This window comes from Drosophila biarmipes, chromosome 3L (genome assembly GCF_025231255.1).
Source record: "Drosophila biarmipes strain raj3 chromosome 3L, RU_DBia_V1.1, whole genome shotgun sequence".
Classification (NCBI taxonomy): domain Eukaryota; kingdom Metazoa; phylum Arthropoda; class Insecta; order Diptera; family Drosophilidae; genus Drosophila; species Drosophila biarmipes.
Window position 1 is genome coordinate 9602486 of NC_066613.1, and position 21209 is coordinate 9623694.

Here is a 21209-nt window from a genome sequence, read left to right on the forward strand (position 1 = left end):
AAGAGAGATCGCTCAAGAAATAACGCTGTAGTCCATTGCGTCGACTATCAGATACCCGTTACTCAGCTTGAGGGAGCAAAAAAAAGGAGATATATACGCAGCAAGGAAACATTGTACAGCGCCACCTAACGGCTTTTTCGGTGTATGCTATGTGGGCGGCAGACAGCTTTAAGCGGTTTAACCGATTGCGGGCGTTAGAGTGGGCGTGGCAAACATGTTTTTAGTCAATCGAAAGGATTTTATCAGACAAATACATTTTAGCAAAAAAAGTTCTAGTTCGACAACTGTGGCTCTGCTCAGTTTTGGGCGGTTTGTGGGCGTGGCATGACGAGTCTGAATATTCCAGGTCTAATAGTTTGCGAGATCTCTGCGACTCAGCTAGATCGACTCGGCTGTATATCGAATAAATATACTTTATCCTTCTACCTGTTACGTACTTTCCGACGAATGTAGTATACTCTTCTACTGTACGAGTAACGGGTACAAAAGCTGGCCAAAACTGAATAATGTTATGCCATCCCACTGGGCTGCAAAGCTCGCTTTCCCTGGTCTTTTTGAAGAAATTACCATTTCCTCCCAAAATTATGCACCAAATCCCAGCCTTCCGAGCCATATCACGCTCTCTCTCTGTCGGTGCCACCCACTCCAAGCTGGTTTGATGTTTATTTGGGGGGATACATATTAGCCAGTAACTGGCTATTAGGGCAGTCTCGAATTATTTTCAGATGTTATTCAGTTGCTCTCCGCACTTCGCGTTCGGCGGATCAGAGATCAGAACACGGGGTACCATAAAGCCGATCGCGAATACCTGTGAGTGGAATTGGCAAGCACGAATCTAGCTGATAAGCCCATCGTGATTTGGATTCTTTTATTCTCTTTCGGCGAACATGTTGCTCCGTGATTATTATAAAAGTGTGTGAACAGAATCAAATGATTCAGCAATAACGCCGCCGAATCTTTGAATACAATTTCGGTGCTTATATCAATTGGTTTGGAGTGACAGCAGAAAGCAATTAAAGATTAGACTTTATATAAGGAGGGTTAGGCAATAAATAAGAAACATATAAATCCCGCTGTAAAAAAAGTTTTAGGAAGGAATGTGATAATTGCTTGTCAGTACTTACTGCTTTTGGTATAACTTTATAAGTAATAATAAATACACTCATAAAAACAATTTTTTGTGTTGTATTTCTATGTTTCATTGTTAATTCTTACCAGCTTTTATTTATTTTTCACAAGCAGTGCGTTTTAATACTATTTGTTTTTACTAGTTGCAACAGTTAATTATTTTAAAGCACCAAAAATGTATATAAAAGGCATTTGTTTCGGCTGAGAACAATAATACTCCCAGGCCAGAGTTTCAGCACAGCAGTGATCATAGCCAATTTCCTACTTAACTAATTCCCAGCTCCATCTCATTTGCATTTACTCGTAATTGCTGTGCTCTTTATTTACGACTCGATTGTTGAAAATATTTGCCTAAGTGCAAATACAATCGATGTTTGCCCACTGCTATTTAATTGGACTAGCTAAACTGCAGAAAATTCCGCAAATTAACTATTGAAGCTACATAAAGCAGATTAAATTGGGAGCCATTTTACTGCTGATATATCCGGAACGGACTGACGAGCTCATCCATCATTGTCGCCCATTTGGTATGTTAATTTTAAAACGCTTATTTGCACTAATTCCATTTGGCTGTTTTTACTAGCTGTCCCACATATTCCCCACTCCATTCACGGCGATGTCAACTCACCTGGGTAAACTCAGCAGAAGTACTTCGTTGCTCACTGCCGGATTAGTTTTATGTATAGCCTTAAGCAGGGGAATAACTGCCACATCCCATAAGCCCAATATCATCATTATAATGGCAGATGATCTGGTGAGTCTAGTAGGCTTTTTGTTGTTGTTGGATAAGGAAAGGTACATTTTCTGAAAGGGTTTCGACGACGTGAGTTTTCGCGGCTCCAACAACTTCCTCACCCCCAACATTGATGCCCTGGCATACAGCGGAGTGATCCTGAACAATCTCTACGCCGCTCCCATGTGCACGCCCAGTCGGGCTGCTCTGCTAACTGGAAAATATCCCATTAGTACAGGCAAGGCGGTTAAATTTTAAATCTTTGCAGACTGCCATTTAATTTTTATATAAAATTCTTAATCTTATCTAACTGCTCCTCAGGAATGCAGCACTATGTAATCGTGAACGATCAGCCCTGGGGTCTGCCACTAAATGAGACCACCATGGCGGAGATTTTCCGGGAAAACGGCTATCGAACTAGTCTCCTGGGAAAGTGGCACTTGGGCATGGCACAGCGCAACTTTACGCCCACACAGCGGGGCTTCGACCGGCATTTGGGCTACCTTGGGGCCTATGTTGATTACTACACCCAGAGCTTTGAGCAGAAGGTAGGAAACTCATCCATTTATACCTGAGCATTTTTAACAAAATTAACTTTTGGGATCAGCCAAAAAGTAGGCAATGTAAAATATTAAAACAATGCATTTTGTATCTTTGATACGACGTTACTAACATTTAAGAAATGCTATTATTATTATTAATAGAAATTGTGTTTATAGAACAAAGGCTACAATGGCCACGACTTCCGGGATAATCTGAAATCCACACACGATCAGGTGGGGCACTATGTCACCGATGTGCTCACCGACGCTGCAGTCCAGGAGATCGAGGATCACGGATCAAAAAAAAGAAGCCAGCCCCTCTTTCTGCTGTTGAGTCACCTGGCTCCCCATGCCGCAAATGATGACAACCCAATGCAGGCGCCTGCCGATGAGTTGACCCAGTTCGATTATATTCGAAACGAAACCCACCGCGCCTATGCCGCGATGGTTTCTCGACTGGACAAAAGCGTGGGAAAGGTCATAGAAGCTCTGGCCCGGCAGGAAATGCTCCAAAACAGCATCGTACTCTTCCTGTCTGATAATGGGGGACCCACAGAGGGAATGCACTCCACCACCGCCTCCAATTATCCACTGAGGGGGGTAAGTTCCTATTAAAGCAATTAACTCTCCCAATTACATACTTTTCTACTCCTTCTCTAACCCCAGCAAAAGAATTCCCCCTGGGAGGGAGCCCTGCGATCCTCGGCTGCCATTTGGAGCACTGAGTTCGAGCGCTTGGGAAGTGTGTGGAAGCAGCAGATCTATATTGGCGACCTCCTACCCACCTTGGCAGCTGCAGCGGGAATAACTCCGGATCCGGAACTCAAACTGGACGGCTTGAACCTCTGGTCTGCCCTCAAGTACGGATACGAGTCGGTGGAGCGGGAGATTGTCCACGTAATCGATGAGGATCCGGAGGAACCCCACCTCTCTTACACGCGTGGCAAGTGGAAGGTAATCAGCGGCACTACCAGCCAGGGTCTCTACGACGGCTGGCTGGGTGGAAGAGTGACCAGTGAGGAGGATCCGCGCTCGGTGGACTACGAGGATCTCATTCGGAACACCAGTGTGTGGCACCACTTGCAGCGGGTATCCGCCGGAGAGCGCAACATCAGCGAGCTGAGGGATCAGGCCAGGATCGAGTGCCCGGATCCTGCGACAGGGATCAAGCCCTGCATGCCCCTCGAGGCTCCCTGTCTCTTCGACATCGACGCTGACCCCTGCGAACGGAGCAACCTGTATGAGGAGTATCAAAACACGACAATTTTTCTGGATCTTTGGGCGCGAGCTCAGCAGTTTGCCAAACAGGCACACCCTCCGAACAATAAACCAGCGGATCCGGAATGCGATCCCCGGTTTTACCACAATGAGTGGACGTGGTGGCAGGATGAGCAGCGTTCTAGTTCGGGGACACCAGTGCGAATGAATGTCATCAGCTTTTTCTTAGGACTCATCCTAACAAGTCGGTGGACTCTCTATCTTTGAGGTAACTCTTTGAGTAAGTACTACTTATAGAAATACATATTGTAAAATAATACTTTTGCATACAAGCAGTTGGATGTTCAGGGATACATTGATGTCAAGCCAATGAAACCTACATTTTTCTTATAAAGCTAATGTATTTATAGTAACTTTTAACTTAGAATTAGTTCAGTTTAAGTTCTAAAAGTTTTACTCAAAAGTTGACTTATAGTTTTCTTACACGGTTTTTTTTATTATTTTCAGGTTTTATACAAGCAAAAATAGTAGAAGTTCTTAAGAATACTATAGTGCTAATTTATTTGCCGCTAAAAAATCCTGGAATTGAAATTGATAAGAAATGGAAATATCTTTATACTGATGATAAATAGGCGGAGTCTCTAGACCACTCACAGTGAATTGAGAGTTTGGGTCAAACCAATTTAGATAATTTATAACTTAAATTTGACCAACTGTAAACATTTCTAAGTAATGTCTGAATGGCTCCAGTTTCCAATAGCCAATCCGCCAGCTTATCTTATCGATCACTTCTGCGAAAACTGATAAACTGAAAATCAATCAAAACCACACGAAAGTAGATCTCTGTCAATCAAAGTGGCTTACAAAGTGTTAGACCGAACTTAATGAAAATGTGAAAACTTAGAAATTTTATCACTATTTATAACGCCAGATTTATTTTTGTTGTGAACTTCACCAAGCGGATATTATTGTTATCATATCGGTAATATCAAAAGTTATAAGTGACTTTATTTATTTGTTATGTTTGCCAAATTAACAATAAGTAATTGTAAATTAAGGCTCGTTTTCTCATTCTTATGATAAAATAATTGGTGTAACACTTTAAAAATAAAGCTTAAAATATAATTTTCTTATAACATGAGGATGAGAAAACGTCCTTAGCTCAGTCAAATGTTAGGGCCTTTTTTGTAAATATTCTTCAAGCGAAATAAATTGCGTGTAATGTGTATATGAAATTAACAACATGTTTTTGTCTTTATTTTTACTACACCAACTGGTTAAGTCATTAAAGATTTGAATAACTCCCAATCATATTTTAAAATTCTGTCATTTTTATAGATATTTAATTAATAAAAAACGTATACAATCTACCAGCAGCCAGTAACAATCTACATATACGTTTTCTCCACTCAAATTCGATTTGTTTCATTTTTTATTAGCAGTCCATAGATATTTCGCCTTATAATTTTCAGATATTTCAAATTACAATTGAATCTAGTAGATGGTTCCATTAACCTTCGGCTGTGCCACCAAGACCTCGTACTTGTCGAACTTCCGCAGGGCCAAGGTCTCGTGCTTGATGATGCAGAGCTTTTCGCTGAGGAGAAGGGTGCCGATCAGGATACCTCCATCGGTCTTGGCGCGGCAGCAGAAGACGCGCTCATTTTTGACCGTGGTGCCAACGGCCACGGCTCCCTTCTCGTAGAAACCATCGAAACTCCTGACCCACACGTAGTTCAGATTGCGCTCGGCCACCAGGAGGTCGTACACAAGGAGCTTCGAGGAGATGGACGCGGTGTTAAAGTAAGCCACCCCAGTTTCCGCAACAACGCGGGCAGGCAGGATATCGTTGATGTACTTCACGCGGCCCACATACGTGTTGAAACCGTTGGGATCAAAGCCACCCAAAACTGCAGTATCGGGGATAGCGTACGACAGGTTTCCAGCCTTCCACACGTGCTCGGTATCTGCAGGAATATAGGTGTTACATCGGTTCAGATAACCCTCCAGTTCTTCTGGTTCTCACCATAAGTCGAGGGAACCGCAATGGCGACGGCGAACAGGGCCAAGACCAAACAGGCTACTTTGTACATCTTGACGGACTGTTGGATACGCTTTGAGTAACTGGCCTAGACGCTAGCTGCTTTTATAGTCGCCTCCTTATCTCCCCACTCAAATTACACTTTTCATTATCAGAAGATTGGTATTGATAGCATCGGTTTTGGTGACTAACATAAAGAGTGACTCTACGCATCGCAGTTTTATTGCACCCTCTAAAAATAACAGAATATGAGTTGAAAAATCCCCTTTCAAAATATTTCGTAAGTTTAGGTTATTGTATAATCGTTTAATCTGGAAATTATTTATTTGAATAAATGCAGCTGGTCTTTAAGATCAATAAAAATATGGCATGCACCTATCAAACCCGAGTAAAAGAATACATCTCATCTTTTATCTTACCCAACATGACAAGTCAATTAAGAGCAAAATAGAAAGGTGCTTGATCACTAAGTACGCATTTTATTTGCTAGCACTCAGCAATCTGCAAAACATAGCACAAACGGAGCTACCTACCGTTTTCTGACCAGTATCTTATACTTTTCGAACCCACGGAGAGGCGGACTTTCGTATTTGACAATGCATTTCCGCTTTGAAAGGTATAAGGTTCCAATGAAGACCGCATTATCGTAAAGAATGCGACAGATGAATACGCGAACGTTGGCGGCATTAGTTTCTACGGATACGGCATTCTTCTTTCGGATGCCATCAAAACTTAAGATCTATTCGTAGATTTCTGTGTCATTGGTCTTCGCTTGCAAAGTTCCAGGTGGAACCACTCGGGCGGGTAGAATATTACTGATCTTCGTCGTTCGACCCACGTAGTTATAGTAACCCTCTGGATCGTAGCCGCCCAAAACAGCTTCGTCCCCCAGATCCTTAGCTGTGTCCACGAAAACCCATTGGACCAAAGTTTGAAAAAGGACCGTCAGTATTATTAGGTTCTTGGCTGATTGCACGGTTGGTCTGTTGACTGAAGAGCTTTTGTGACCATTTGCTAACCGTTTTTGAATCGTTTTTATACCCTTCCAGAGGGTATAATGATTTCAGTCAGAAGTTTGCAACGCAGTGAAACTTTCCCAAAAGTCATCTTTCTATTGCAGGTAGTATATAAGTCGGAAACAGCCGGATCGGACAACTATATCTTACAGCTCCCATAGCAACTATCGGGGAAAAAATATTAAAAAAAAATATATCTTTCGTGTTTTTTAACATATACCTTTCTAAGCTTGGATATAACATTTTTAAATTAGTTCTGAATTTCGAATTAAATTGGATCAAAATCGGACGACTATATCATATAGCTCCCATAGGAACAATCGAAAAATTAGTGGTAAAATAATATTGAAAAATTATATCTTCGGTGATTTTTAACTTATTAACTATATGATACAGTCGTCCGATTTTAATAAAAATGCAACCTCCTACGCTTGGAAATAACATTTTTTATTTGGCTTTGAATTTGGAATTAAATTTTATCAAAATCGGACGACTATATAGCTGCCATAGGAACGATCGGAAAATAAATAGAAAAACATGAAATAAAAATTATATCTTTCGTGTTTTTAACATATACCTTATGAGATTGAAAATAAAATTTTTTAATTAGTTCAGAATTTCGAATTAAATTTTATTAAAATCGGACGACTGTATCATATCAACGATTGGATAATTGGTGGGAAATAATGTGAAACAAATTATAGCTTTGGGGCTTTTTGACATATTATCTTATAATATTAGGAATATACATTTTTCTACTTTTAAGAATTTCGAATTCAATTTAATAAAATTATTGATTATTTTTTATAGCTGCAAGAGTATACAAACTTCGGCTTGCCGAAGTTAACTTCCTTTCTTGTTATTTTTAGGGTTAAGTCCTGTTGTAAATTATTTTCGGGGACTGCTCGAAAGATTAGATAAATGGGTAGTTTTCTGGAAGTATTAATCAGATTTCTCGGTAAGACTTAAGAAACTTCAAAAGAATTTCCGGAATGGAAGTCCCAAATAAATAAGAAATAAATTTAAAATAAAGTTGTGTTAAAAAGCCTTTTAGGAAATTGCAGGTACTAATCATACCAAACATATTCAGATCACCTTTATTTAGTTTACGTTTTTTAAAACCAATTTAAATATTTCGAGCTTTATAATAATTTATATATATTTATATTATTATAATAATATCATAATAATATCAAAGGTATGATCAGGCAAGGATTATTTGGTCAATACATATGAAATAAAACACATCGTTATAGTTTAGAAAACATAAAAGATATTTTATGGCAGATACAATTGACTTTTCGTTAGAAAAGTAAAAAATACATCAAAATGATACTTGACAGGTTTTTATCATTTGTTCTTTTTGGTAAATTGTTTTAGTTTTAAATAATTTCCAAACTCTTGTCCACAAAATCTTTGTCCAAAAATAAAATATCTAAACTTTTATTGAAAATCATTTCGTTTGTCAATACAAATTGTTGAAGATTTATTTTTTGATCCATTTACTAAGTTAAACAGTCTTGGACATGGCCAGTTGTTCAAAAAAGATATTTTATGGCTGATACGATTGACTTTTCGTTAGAAAATTAATAAATACGGCATCATCAAAATGTTATTTTTTCATTTGTTCTTTTTGGTAAATTGTTTTAGTTTTAAATAATTTTCCAAATCTTGTTCACAAAATCTTTTTTCAAAAATAAAATAACTAAACTTTTAATGAAATTTATTTCGTTTGTCAATACAAATTGTTGAGGTTTTATTTTTTGAGTTCCGCATCCCTCCGCTAGATGGCGTAGCCCTAGAAGCATTAAAAATCACCGAGCCAATAAAAATCGTTTAAATTTTTATTTGCTTTTTTTCCTCCGAATTTTAAGCAAGAACACGAAATAAATTTATTAAAGTTTCAACCGAATTAGAAAACATAATCAGTGATTAATTCAGTAATAATAAATATTTATTTATTTAGTCAATTCTCAGTGTCCGATGTATGCATCTACAAAAGGAGAATAGGTGGCCACATGGCGTTCCCTAACGAGAATCTCGTATTTGTCAGATTGACGAGTGAAGAGGTTCTCGTATTTGACGATGCATGCCCGCTTCGCAAGGTACAATGTCCCAATGAAGAGCCCTTCGTCGCAGCGTATGCGACAGATGAAGACACGGTCGTTGGAGGCGTTGGTTCCCACGGACACGGCGTTCTTCTCCCGGAATCCATCGAAGCTGCGGACCCAGTGGTAGCTGACGGTGGCATTGGACACCAGGACCTCGTAGGTCGTGACTTGGTTGGCCAACGTGTCCGTGTTGAAGGTGGCCTTGCCCAGTTCCGGAACCACGCGGGCGGGCAGAATGTTACTGCTGTAGGCCACACGACCCACGTAGTTGTAGTAACCAGCGGAATCTATGCCACCAAGGACCGCTTCATCGGGTATGTCTAGGGTCTTGTCCAGGTACACCCACGTGTCCAGCGTGCTGTAGAGGCCGCCCTGAATGAAAGCCACCAGCTGGACGAGGATTACGGTCACAATAACAGAGCTCTTGGTTGAGGTCATGATTCTATTGCTGACTGAGGAAGTGTTGTGGCCATTTTCATCCGTTGACCGCTTTTATAGATCTACCCCAATGGACTCCGAGGCCTGATAAGATTGATTGTAAATAATTTTTCGAGGGATTATTTAAGTGGTTAGATAGTGGGTTCCTTTTACGGCTTGGTGATTAACACGTAAAATCTTGTGATTTTTCGGAGTGGAAGTCCCCTAAAGTATCGTTGTTACAGCAGAAATATCATGATATTTAAAAAAGTTTAGTCGAGGTATCTCTATATAAAAAGGTATAACTCGCCTTAAAAAAAATAATTTTTTGTATGGTAGTTTTTGTAATATTGAACACGTAAAATTAATAACCTTCTTAAGTTAGCGCAAAAATCTGCGAGGCCAAGATCGAACGAAATCGAATGATAGAATACTAATCAATTCAATTAGAGCGGACCAAACCCGTTTGCTGCTTATCAACCTATTCGACTTATCAACAGGCTATGAGAACCCCGACCTTAGTTAACAATCACAATGAAGCTCATTTCGAAATACCTTTCGTTTTCTTTCCAGCTCTTCCCCGAACCCTTTAAAGGTTCGTTGAACCTTAAAATTGCCTTTGCTTTTCCTCGCTTGCCTGTCTTTGCAAAAGCAGTTTTGGCTTTGCCCCTCAAAGCGCTGAGTTTCGCTTTCGTACGATAATTTCTGTGGCTGTTTTATAGCAGTGTGCTATGAGTTGTATACGTTTATTTTTCGGGCACGTTTCGTGACGTCACAGCCGTCTGAGACGGCTAAAACGTTGTCACTTTAAAAGCGCCAAGATCCAGCGGAGCGGTTAGTCGAGTGGAGAAGCCGCTGGGGGAAGGATCGCCGACGATCACCCTCCATCGTTAAGACCTTTAGCTGATTGCGGAAAAACAGTTAAGTGTTTAGTGTAATGTGCTAAAAAGGTTTAGCAACCTAGTTGCACACTTGAAACATATTTAACAGAAGAAGCTACTTAATAAATGTGTTGCGCAACCAATTTCCCTTAAAATATTCCATAATTTTTAATTCTTATTTTTATAAATCCATACATAAACAATATATTGTCGGCGAAATTAATTTACCAAGGCCGTAAGCTTTTATAATAATACATAAATGAAACAAAAAAATAGTAACTATAAATCAATTAATTTGTATTGAAAATCGATGTGCCTAAGGTATTTTGAAATGGTCTCAGAGCCAGATTCAAAGAAATCAAAGAAATATAAAGCAAAGCATCATTTATACTTAATATACCATTATTTATTTAGCAACTAAAACAAAAAGTCCGCTAGCTTTGCGTTCTGAACCAGTTTATTGCGTCGCTTATAACATCCGAATTAAAAAAGTCTCTGCTTTTATAATGACTTTATAAAGAGAGAAAAATTTTTGAAATGAAATAAACAAACGCTTGTGACAACAGATTTCTTTATGACACATAAAGAGGATCCATAAAACATAAACGATTGCACTCAAGAACCACTTTCCTTAAGTACATTTCAGAAATGCTAAGATTAAGTAGTAGTACACAAAAGTTACGTTGCTTTAGTGGAATTTTTAAGTTGAATATTAACTTAAGAACATTTTAAAAATTGGAATTACATTTGTTAATTAGTTATGATCCTATTTATTATAGTACTGCCTTAAACTGAGCCAGTATTGGATATTTTGAATTTAACATTATATTGTTTGCTCATTTTTGTATTTCTCTTTTTTAAAAATAATAAGATTTTGCAATACCCCGATAAGGTCTTACCAAACCTTTTTAATTGTTTAACTACATGAGGTTTTATTGGCTAACGCAAAATGTGGTTAAACCTTATTAGTGGTTATCCACGTTTTTCAAGTCCAGAAAGTTTCCGAATCGGAAAAATGGAGATCTTTATTGCAATAAACAAGTTTTGATTGGACTAGTCAGTGTCATAATGGGGGCTTCCACTCAAGAACCTTTCCATTGATGCACGATGAACTGGATATTGATTACATCACATGTGTTTAATCAAGGTCACAATATTAACGAGCTGTGAGGGTCACCACCTGACAGTTGGGCGTTCCCATTCTCAGTCACAGTCCCCATGTCGTGACTAAAATTCCCATCCCGTTCGCACGACACTTTTAAATCCAGCCAAATTATGTATGAAACTCGTCTGAAGTGCTAAAAACAATTGCACAGATCATAGATTTTATGGTTTGTCTTGCTTATCTGCCCCGATTTCATTGTTGCCAGCTTTTATGGCCTATTGCGACAATTAAACCCCAGTTTTAGCCAAGATAAAAGAAATTACAGTCCTCACAGCGGAGGTAAGCCCAAGTATGCAAGTGCTCATATGTTTTTCGTTTTATATAATGCCTTAGCCATTGTTGCCAAAATACAACGAAGTAAAAAGCCAGCAGTCGCCCGAATGGTTGAATGAACTTTTCGGCCACATGCTACTTTGGGCCATGGGATAGGTCAGGAGGAAGAAGTTGGGGGGCAGCACCTGTGGAAGATGGCCGATTGTACAACGGCCAATTATGGCGAAGAAAATTCGGAAGAGACTGGATGTGCAATAGTGTAATCCGGAGAGTTACAAGCTGGCATTTCACCATATTGCCAAAAACAATAAGCCGAAGTTAGTTTTACTAGCAATTACTTACTAAATATTTCCGTAATACATAGTGTGCCAAGATTGAGTGCGGTAAAAGTGTATACGCTTTTATTAATTTGTCTTAAACAATTTATTAGATCAGAGGCAAATTTCTCCATCCTATAAAGTCAAGGCCCTGGGAGTATAAACATGTCGGGAAGAATCCGTGGTCTGCTGGCAGTGAGTGCCGTGCTCAGTCTGGCAACGGGATCTGGATATGCCACCAAGCCGAATATAGTGATAATAATGATAGATGATATGGTAAGTTGTACTTTTAAGCAACAGTAACTACTTGTTAACACGTGCTACTACATTTAGGGGATGAACGATGTGAGTTTTCACGGCTCGAATCAGATTCTCACACCCAACATCGATGCCCTGGCCTACAATGGAATTCTGCTCAACAAGCACTATGTTCCCAATTTGTGCACGCCATCCAGGTCCACCCTGTTGACCGGAAAATATCCCATACACACAGGTTAAATATAGTTTACAAAACAAAAAGGGTTATTTTTCATAGGTAAATATTGCCAGGAATGCAGCACTTTGTTATTATAACCGACGAGCCCTGGAGTCTGCCCAAGCGAGAGCGCCTGATGCCGGAATTTTTCCGGGAGGCGGGCTATTCCACCCACTTGGTGGGAAAGTGGCACCTGGGCTTCTGGCGAAAGGACCTCACTCCCACAATGCGCGGATTCGACCATCACTTTGGTTATTACAACGGGTACATCGACTACTACGACCACCAGCTCCGAATGCTCGACCGGAACTACTCGGCAGGACTGGACCTCCGAAGGGATCTTGAGCCCTGTCCCGAGGCACATGGAACCTACGCCACGGAGGCCTTCACCGCCGAAGCAAAAAGGATCATTGAGAAGCACGACAAGAGGAAGCCGTTGTTCATGGTGCTCAGTCATTTGGCAGTGCACACGGGCAACGAGGACAATCCTATGCAGGCTCCCGAGGAGGAGGTGGCCAAATTTGTCCACATCAAGGATCCCAAGCGACGCACTTACGCTGGTGAATATCTATCTAAAGGGTTTTTTATGGGAACTTATTTTATCATCTGTATTGTTTGATCAAAGGCATGATATCCAGTCTGGATAAGAGCGTGGGTCAGACGATTGGTGCTTTGAAGGACAATGGCATGCTGAATAACACCATTATTTTACTCTTCTCGGACAATGGAGCTCCCACTGTCGGGATACACTCCAACGCTGGATCTAACTATCCATATCGAGGTGTAAGTAACTATCGTAACCAATGGTTTCAAAATACTACACTTGGTGGTTCTTTAAGATCTTAATCTTAAATATTAATCTAATTTTGTTTCCTGTCTTAATCCAACAGCAAAAGGAATCCCCCTGGGAGGGTGGCATTCGATCGGCTGGAGCCCTGTGGAGTCCGCTGCTAAAGGAGCAAGGTTATGTGTCCAACCAGGCCATCCATGCCGTAGATTGGCTGCCCACATTGGCTGGCGCTGCCGGAGTATCTCTGCCACAGGACCTTCAGCTGGACGGGATTAATCTCTGGCCGGCGCTGAGTGCCAATCAGAAACCGAAGCCCAGAACGATGGTTCACGTTCTGGATGAAGTTTTCGGTTACTCTTCGTACATGAGAGATAATCTTAAGTACGTAAACGGAAGCAGCTTTGGGGGAAAATACGACCAGTGGCTGGGTAAACTCGAATCCAATGAAGCCGATCCCTTGAGTGAGAGCTACGAGCAGCATGTTCTGGGATCGGAAGTTCAACGCGCCCTGGGAAAGCGAGGACTAACTAAGGATCGCATCCTTCAAATGCGAAGCCAAGCCACCGAGAAGTGCCTCCCTGTTGAGGGCCAAAATCCTCTGGATCCGAAATACAGATGTGAGCCCCTCAAGGCCCATTGTTTCTTCGATCTGGCAAAGGATCCCTGCGAGCGGTACAATTTAGCGCAACTTTATCCCCGCCAACTGCAGGAACTAGCCCAAGAGGTGGAGCAAGTGCGTCGGACTGCGATTCCCAGCGCCCGAGTGCCCATCTCCGATCCACGGGCTGATCCGGCTTACCACAACGGAAATTGGGAGTGGTGGAACAACACGGAAACGGGATCAGGTTCCGATAAATGTTTATTAAATTCGTGGGTTGTGATAGGAAGTTTTATAGGCTTAGCAATTAGGTAATGTTTGTAGTTGTAGGAAAAAATAGTTTAATTTGTAATAAAAACAAATAATTTTAAGCATCAACTCTTTATTTTTGCCCTAAAACTACATTCATTAAATGAGCAGAAATTCGCTTGTATTGAGCCCCTGTTTTTGGTATCACTGTTGATAACAAATTATGTAAACAACTTTCGCCTTAAAGATAAAAAACTGCACTAGACTGAGATCAGTGACCTATATATATTTTCTATATTTTCCCCCTTACGATATTGTGATTTAAGATTGTTGATATGTTAAGCTTTTTAATTTGTCAAATAAACTTTGCCCGAAAATATGCAACAGTAGTACAGCTTAAAGTTGTGTGTATTAAATAAAACAACAAAGTTATATAGCAATAAAATAATTTAAGTTTTTTTATTTTCTCGAAGTCAATCTTGTTGGGCTATAACTTTAGTTTTAATAAAATTGTATGGAGTATTCAAGAATATTTTCTTTTAATTAAAAAAAAGAATTTAATACGCCCCACGAATAAACCAGCCCAAAATCCAGAAACGGAACTTACCGGAGTAATCGATTTTAACTAATTTTATTAGAAACAACAATGGACAGACAACTATATTCTCTATAAACAATAGAAAAGCTGGCTTAAATCTAGCAATTGCATTTGGTTAATGATTACAGGAGATTAAGACTAAATTTACAAAATTACACAAAAATAATACAAAACAGAAGATAACAATACAATCCAGTTTCTCGCTCTTGAATACTCACTAGATTTCTAAACTCGTATATACATACATAATACACACGGACAGTTGACTGGTGCAGAGCCAACATTATCATACATTTGGATAATACTCTTAACATAACTCAAAAATGGGTTTCCTCCGGGCTTTGGGCCTTGGTATCTGGTTTTCCTGCGTGGCCATGGAATTCCCCTCCTCTTTGGCGCTATTCGATCATATTGAACAGTAGACAGGAGAATATCATACCAAAGATCTGAAAGAAAATAAGCAGGGATATTTATAAAATTATAAACTGGATACTAATGGATAATATAAACTCTTATTATTTATAATTAAACTGACTCACACAAAACATAATAATCTTTTTAGCAGTATACTTTTACAGGGAAATCAACCTGTAATATGGACTTTACTTACCATCAGAATGGCCACCGCTATGGAGGTCCCTCCAATAACCGCCGCATGATCTCTGATGAAGTTGGTCGTCACATAGAGACAGCCCTGGTTGTACAGATTCGTGATGGTTGGGAAGATGGTGCACTCCTTTCGCTGGCCCCCGAAGAGCTCCTGGCAGCAGGACTCGGGCACTGGTCCATACCGGTTCCAATCGTGCCACGTGTCCACTCCGCAGCACTGGAGTCGCTCCTGGGTCAAGTCCCAGGCCTGGGTGATCTCCCTCCTGCTGCCGTACAAGGCCATTGTGGACCGCATTTCCTAGGGAGCATTCGGTGGGTTCAATACAGTGCCACAAACTAATTTATTGATTTGCCTCACCTGCCGCATGGTCTGCTGAACTCGTTCGCGAAACACGTAACCCAAGACGCCGCCAATTAGCATGGTGACGAAAACCAGAGCCACTATTATGAAATACTGCAAAAGAAAAACCGATTAGTTAGTCTACATGATAAATGGTGCTTGCATCATAGTTTAGAAGATAATAACTACGATTTCTTAAGGTAATTTTAGGAAGGAGCACTTAGTAGAAATAAAATATGGAATGGTTTTATGCTTCTTTGGGAATTACTTAAATTTCTTTAAAATTAGGCTTTTAAAAAAATGTTTGATTTTATAGGGCCAAAAGAAATTTTATTTTGGCTTAAATTTGTTTTTAAAAAATTGACTATAGCTTACGTTTATTTTATTAGCTTCATGCAATATATGTTAACTCACCGTAAGAAGTAGACACTTGACCTCCTTTCCAGCACCTACACAGCCCAAAAAGGACACCAGGCAAATGATGATCGATGTAACCAGCAGGACATAGACTGCTCCTGAGAACAGGTTTGTTCCGAGCAACTCGTTAACGAAGCTGCGATCCACCAGAGTCCACAGGGTGAGACAGAAGACAATGGCTCCTCCCACCTAAATTACACAAATTTAATTTTAGTATATTTTGTAAAATGGATTTCATTTAGGTGAGGCACTCACGAATATCACAAAGTTGGCTATGAAGAGGCTGTACTTGACGAACTGCCCGCAGCAGTCCATTCGCGAACTGAAGCCCATGTCGTCTTCCTTTTAATGGAATAAAACTGTCGGTTAATCAATTCGAAACAGGAAATACAAATAACATTTTTACTTTTGTCTAGACGTGACGGGTTCCAAATGGGATTTGATGCAAGGAGGATGATGCTAAGGATTTGGGATAGGAAAAGATGCAGAGGATCTTGATGGCGCAACAACTCTGTATGACGAAACAGATAAGATTATTTTCCACTTGGCTTTGATTGGGTTTGGGGTTAGTAAGAAATGGTTTAGAAATGAAATTATGTGGTTCAGTATATATAACTATTTTTCATCCTACCTGTTAATTCTAAGATTCATTAAAGCCCATCATATAAAATGTATTTTATATTAATTTATTAATATTTTTTTTAAGTTCCAATATCCAACCGTTAAATAGACTAACTTTATATTAAATTACCTATTTTACGTTTTTAGGGAAAATTAAATAAAACTTTTTAATGGTGTATTCTTACGTTTCTATGAAAGGGTACTATTAAGCTGTAATAAACACATTGTAAAGCCTACTTTTTGTCAAAATATGATACGTAATTTTGTCTGAACTGCCCAATTATTTACAGGGTATCCGGGAACTCTTCCGTGTAGGATATGTTAGTGATACACACCACTATCTTCGCGCCAATCGCAGTTTTCCAGCTGTTAAGCGAGAGTGAAGCTCGGAGAGTGGTGCGCATGCGCAGATGTGGTTTCGGCCGACTGTTTGCTGTTTCTAAGCCGGGCCCGAACCGCGAGGCGACCGAAGTACACTTAACCATGACCCACTTTTGGGAGCGGCGACGCCGCAGCGAAGCTGCCAACGCAATGGGCCTAGACATGCGTTCATTATCGGCGGTGGCTGCCAGCGTATGTGGATTTGTCAGTTACGGCTCTTAAAAAGATACTTGGTTACTGGCGACGCATTAGGCCCACCTCAAGGGTTCGCTGCGCAGCGATGCCGAGGCGAATTCCCAGTGGAAGTTGGAGCAATCAAAGCAAATAAATCAAAGTAATAGCCTGCCCGAAAAATGGCTGGCTAATTGTAGTGGCTTGTTTGCGAGTGCCGCCCCGTCTCTGATTCATCCTGGGGCACTGCGATGTTCTAAATGCTAATTAAAAGTAATTGCGGGCTGAGCAATGGATCCCCCTCCTCCAGGCAGCTGGCAAGCGACATCTCATTTCGAGCATTATTCTCCAAATTCAAATAAGTCAAGCCGCACAAAGTTCGCCAGGTAATTGGCGGGGCCATTAAAAATGTTCTCACACTGTCTGAATATTCACTATTTTTCATTCGGCGTTATCATGTTGCGGGAATCGTGCCTGGGATGACAGTAAGTCATCTGAAAGTCGCCATTAATGACGGGGCGTTGGCGGCGGGGCGAATCACTATATCTGCGGCTTGTAAGCTGAGACCAATTAGGTTTATGGTAATTGCTCAGCAGTACGTGCTACACATCATAATAGATCACTTTAAGCTCGGATTCGTAGTCCTCTCACTTTTGAAAACTAGACAAACTATCGCCGATTTTTTTGGAGGAGTTAAAAAAATCTTGGAAAGTTTTATTGAACATTTTCTGGGAACTAATGAACTTACATGCCATGTACATTGTTTTCTAAAGAAGTTTATTTAGCTATCAGTTCAATAACTCTTTTGATGCTAGTTTGGACCTCGGAAGTGCGACTGAACATAAAAATGCTAGTTTAAAATTCGAAAGTAAACAAGATTTATATGCGATTTAAAGAAAAACTTATACATTTATAAATGCCTCCACTCTAAAGAACTTTGCTCTAATTGAAACATGCTCTGCCCACACTTTTATATTCTTATTTACGATCGGATAACGTACTAAATAAAATTATCATTTTAAAGTGTTATATTATAATTGAAGTGTTATTCTTTTTATTGGTAAATTAATTAAAACGTTGTTAACTGTAAAATAACGAGATTAATAGATAAGCAATAAAAAAAGCTTTAAAAAGAGTAAAAAAGAACGATTTACATTTGATATATTTAAACAGTAAACTTCACATTAAGTCCTAAAATCAGAACTCCTTAACTTACAATCTCTATTATCAAAGCAAACGTTTTTTAACTTGTCAGTTAAATTTCTATGTTGCTAAGTACGTAACAAACTACGCATATGCAAAATTACTACCTTATTTGGCTGAAACATTAATTGATAAACAAATATACTTACAAGTCTGCCGTCCCGTAGCACAAACGAAGTTTTCGTTAGGTAACCAATTTTGGCGGTTTTCTTTCTCAGCGTTCGCGTATGTAAATTGCCTCGAAGTGTTGTTTTGCAAAAACGCAAAGGAAAACAATCCAAGTTAAGAGAAACAGCCACTAGTCTTAGTCGCACTTGAATGCACAGAGACTTTGGAAGTGGGAAATGGTAATGGACAGTATCCAAAGGCGGGGTGGCTACAAATTGAAAAAAAAATAGGTTTAAACAAAAGGCTTGACTTTACGGCGGTAAAAATAGTTTAAATGTTTGTTAAAGGATTTTCGGTTGACATTTACTTATGTGCAACTTGTTTGTCGAACGTGTTTCATTGATCATTTGTGCTTATTTAATATAACTTAAATAACATTCGAACCCTTAATAAAATGAGCAAATATTATCCACGATCATTTTATTTTGCTTTTCTGTTTCTCTTTGCGGCTTTATCGTATTTCATTCAGATCGCAAGAGCTCGCGAATTTTACGTCGGTAACAATTTATGCAATATTTGTTAATATTTACGCTCGGATTTTATTAAACTTTTTAATACAGGTTTCTTGCATTTGTTTTGAGCCTCACTCGCAGTTGATAATTGTTATTGAGTTTTTATTCGATTGTTGCTGCTGCTGCTGTTATTGTCAATTGCAGTTCTCCCATGGCAAACCACTTTTTTGCGGGCCTGCCTTAGCATTTGCTTTTAAAGTTGCGTCACAATCGCCAAGGTAGCACTATCCTCAGCGGAGTTATCACTGGACCATCGGGATATAGCCCGAAAATAAAACTATGTGTTTCACTTGGTTTCTCATGGACTTAAGCCTCGCTTTGAGCTCGCCTTACAGAGAGTGAGTGGTTCGGGAGCTATAATCCTATGGTGTTGTGTGGGGACGGCGACGACTCCTCCGCTCGAGAGCTCGCTGGAAACTGGTTGTGGGAACAGTCGTGGCAATCGGTTTTTTATTAGTTTCGCTCACAAAGAGCTTCGTTGTTGGGCTTTTTCTGGTCTTGGCTCTCGAAATTACAACAATTCCGACTTGGGCCCCGACTTTGGAGGCTTCGAACTGCAGGTGCCAGGGGAGGGGGCTCGCTTACAAACCGCAAATACTTCTGAATGTTCGTACCTCTCTTATTTATTCATCTATTTTTCGGTTTTTTCCCCCGACTTCCTTGCCGAATCTCCATGTGAAAATGCGTTGAGCAAACAATATGTGTTCCGTCCACAGGCAGCACCTTTGTCTCATTTTGGGCAATTGCAAAATATAAATATTGATAAGCAAACGAAATGTGATATTTTTTGGTTTTAGCCAGCGGTAGGGATCACTGACTTCAGTGGTAAAATAAAGACCATCCAAAAAGTCTTATTATGTGGAGTATTCTTGTCAAATGTAATGCTTTATTTCTTATAGGAAGTATAAAAGCTCATCATACACTATAAATGCTTAATCAGCATCAACCATAAATTGGTTTTAAAATTCCTCATAGGTATTGAACTTAGGTTTCAATAATTATTTAAATTGATTGTTTAAGCTTTAAATTTTCTAAAATTTCTAAGGATCATCTGGATTATAGGATTTTTCCTATGAGTTCTTTATTAGCTTTATTAAAAATATTCGTAAAGCATTTAATATTTATTTTTACAAATAAGTTTAAAATGTAACATGTTAAAATGGCAAAAAACTTCTACACCCGCAATTAGCTTTCACAAGTTTATCGCTAGCAAATTCTTCCGTAGCCCTTTGTTTTGATTAAATCGCGTTTAATTGCTGCATTAGAAGGTAACCTTCGCCAATTAACAGCCCAATTTTGTTGTTAGCCACACAAATAGTTTTGGCTGCGTTGAGTAATTTCGTAGGCAATTTCCAAGCTAAGGTCAAAGAGTTGGCTGCCGATACACAAATAGCTCCACCCCAAGGAACCGAGGGAGCTTCGCTTACACTCCACAGCACGGTTGAAAAACGCTCAAATTGCTGGCATGTTTAGCACTTTTATGGTCGTGTTAACAGCCACCCGCCGCCGGCCCCTTAATTCCCCACCAAAGTGGAAGTTGCATGGAAAAAACAGAAATAAAAATAAAAAATGAAAAACAATTACTCCGCCTGTTGATTTTGCATCTCGTACACTCGCTGTGGGAACCTTTTGCGTTTTATAGACGCCATAAAATACATTTCCAAACCCTCGTATGCAGGCGCCTCGTGATAAAATATTGCACAAAAATCGAAACTCACAAGTGGCCAAGCCATCATTAATATTGTGGGGGATTCTTAACTCGATTTTAAGCAAGTCAATTTTGCCTATGAAAATATTCTGACGGAGATCCGATTAACGTGAGTGAGTTGAAACCTCGTTGAGCTCCCCGAAGGTGACAAGCGTCAGAAGCGTTAAATTGTAGCACTTACAGTGATTGGAATGAGTCAAAGAGGGGGGCTACAAATGACAACAAATAGCAGAGGATATAATTAAAATTTAACCTGTGCATAATTATCAACGCAACAAATTACTAATGTTTAAAATGTACAACTTGTTGAAAAACTTTTAAGATAAACGTATTCATTTTCTGGAAAAATAATATCATTTTAGAGTCTATTGCCATTCTAATTCCAATACCTTGTTTTATTACCTCTCCGCTTTCTGGTCTCCAGATCAACAATTTGCATACTTCATTAATAAATTAATGAGTCTATGAGAATGCATGGCGCTCTTGAATAATTCATCAAACAAGTTGAGAGGTTACCGAGGGTTAAT

General features: G+C 39.6%; 5 protein-coding genes and 1 pseudogene across 16 annotated transcripts; 2 read left to right on the forward strand and 4 right to left on the reverse strand.

Annotated features, from left to right (window-relative positions):
- The first annotated feature begins 731 nt into the window (after positions 1 to 731).
- On the forward strand, positions 732 to 4856 carry LOC108028714 (arylsulfatase B). 7 transcript variants are annotated; one of them, XM_044095032.2, is made up of 8 exons: positions 732 to 810; positions 1409 to 1655; positions 1712 to 1882; positions 1940 to 2099; positions 2183 to 2409; positions 2581 to 3003; positions 3070 to 3901; positions 4129 to 4856. In XM_044095032.2, the coding sequence occupies exons 3-7, from the start codon at positions 1745 to 1747 to the stop codon at positions 3886 to 3888; spliced, it is 1767 nt and encodes a 588-aa protein (XP_043950967.1). In that variant the 5' UTR covers positions 732 to 810; positions 1409 to 1655; positions 1712 to 1744; the 3' UTR covers positions 3889 to 3901; positions 4129 to 4856. The 7 variants fall into 7 exon arrangements, with proteins under 7 accessions (XP_043950967.1, XP_043950968.1, XP_050741742.1 ...); XM_044095033.2 differs by having other exon boundaries at positions 1530 to 1655; XM_050885785.1 differs by having other exon boundaries at positions 733 to 912.
- Positions 4857 to 5035: 179 nt separating this feature from the next.
- On the reverse strand, positions 5036 to 5754 carry LOC108028715 (uncharacterized). The gene is made up of 2 exons (XM_017100671.3): positions 5648 to 5754; positions 5036 to 5588 (listed from the first exon to the last, which is right to left on the reverse strand). Exons 1-2 carry the CDS (start codon positions 5712 to 5714, stop codon positions 5116 to 5118), a joined length of 540 nt encoding a protein of 179 aa, XP_016956160.1. The 5' UTR covers positions 5715 to 5754; the 3' UTR covers positions 5036 to 5115.
- A 401-nt stretch (positions 5755 to 6155) lies between these two features.
- Positions 6156 to 7762, reverse strand: LOC122818979 (uncharacterized; annotated as a pseudogene).
- Positions 7763 to 8614: 852 nt separating this feature from the next.
- On the reverse strand, positions 8615 to 9242 carry LOC108028190 (uncharacterized). Its single transcript, XM_044095048.2, has one exon. The coding sequence runs from the start codon at positions 9225 to 9227 to the stop codon at positions 8652 to 8654; it is 576 nt and encodes a 191-aa protein (XP_043950983.1). The 5' UTR covers positions 9228 to 9242; the 3' UTR covers positions 8615 to 8651.
- An 807-nt stretch (positions 9243 to 10049) lies between these two features.
- Positions 10050 to 14330, forward strand: LOC108028072 (arylsulfatase B). Of its 2 annotated transcripts, none has more exons than XM_017099713.3 (6): positions 10050 to 10126; positions 11956 to 12118; positions 12176 to 12335; positions 12392 to 12877; positions 12943 to 13100; positions 13208 to 14330. In XM_017099713.3, exons 2-6 carry the CDS (start codon positions 12008 to 12010, stop codon positions 14018 to 14020), a joined length of 1728 nt encoding a protein of 575 aa, XP_016955202.1. In that variant the 5' UTR covers positions 10050 to 10126; positions 11956 to 12007; the 3' UTR covers positions 14021 to 14330. The 2 variants fall into 2 exon arrangements, with proteins under 2 accessions (XP_016955202.1, XP_050741743.1); XM_050885786.1 differs by lacking the exon at positions 10050 to 10126 and adding an exon at positions 11549 to 11842.
- A 239-nt stretch (positions 14331 to 14569) lies between these two features.
- LOC108028797 (CD151 antigen) lies at positions 14570 to 19410 on the reverse strand. 5 transcript variants are annotated; one of them, XM_050885787.1, is made up of 8 exons: positions 19308 to 19410; positions 18444 to 18670; positions 16325 to 16429; positions 16174 to 16260; positions 15916 to 16107; positions 15520 to 15615; positions 15163 to 15459; positions 14570 to 14998 (listed from the first exon to the last, which is right to left on the reverse strand). In XM_050885787.1, the coding sequence occupies exons 4-8, from the start codon at positions 16249 to 16251 to the stop codon at positions 14951 to 14953; spliced, it is 711 nt and encodes a 236-aa protein (XP_050741744.1). In that variant the 5' UTR covers positions 16252 to 16260; positions 16325 to 16429; positions 18444 to 18670; positions 19308 to 19410; the 3' UTR covers positions 14570 to 14950. The 5 variants fall into 5 exon arrangements, with proteins under 5 accessions (XP_050741744.1, XP_016956270.1, XP_050741745.1 ...); XM_017100781.3 differs by lacking the exon at positions 16325 to 16429 and having other exon boundaries at positions 19308 to 19409; XM_050885788.1 differs by lacking the exons at positions 16325 to 16429; positions 19308 to 19410 and adding an exon at positions 19050 to 19279.
- Positions 19411 to 21209: the final 1799 nt, after the last annotated feature.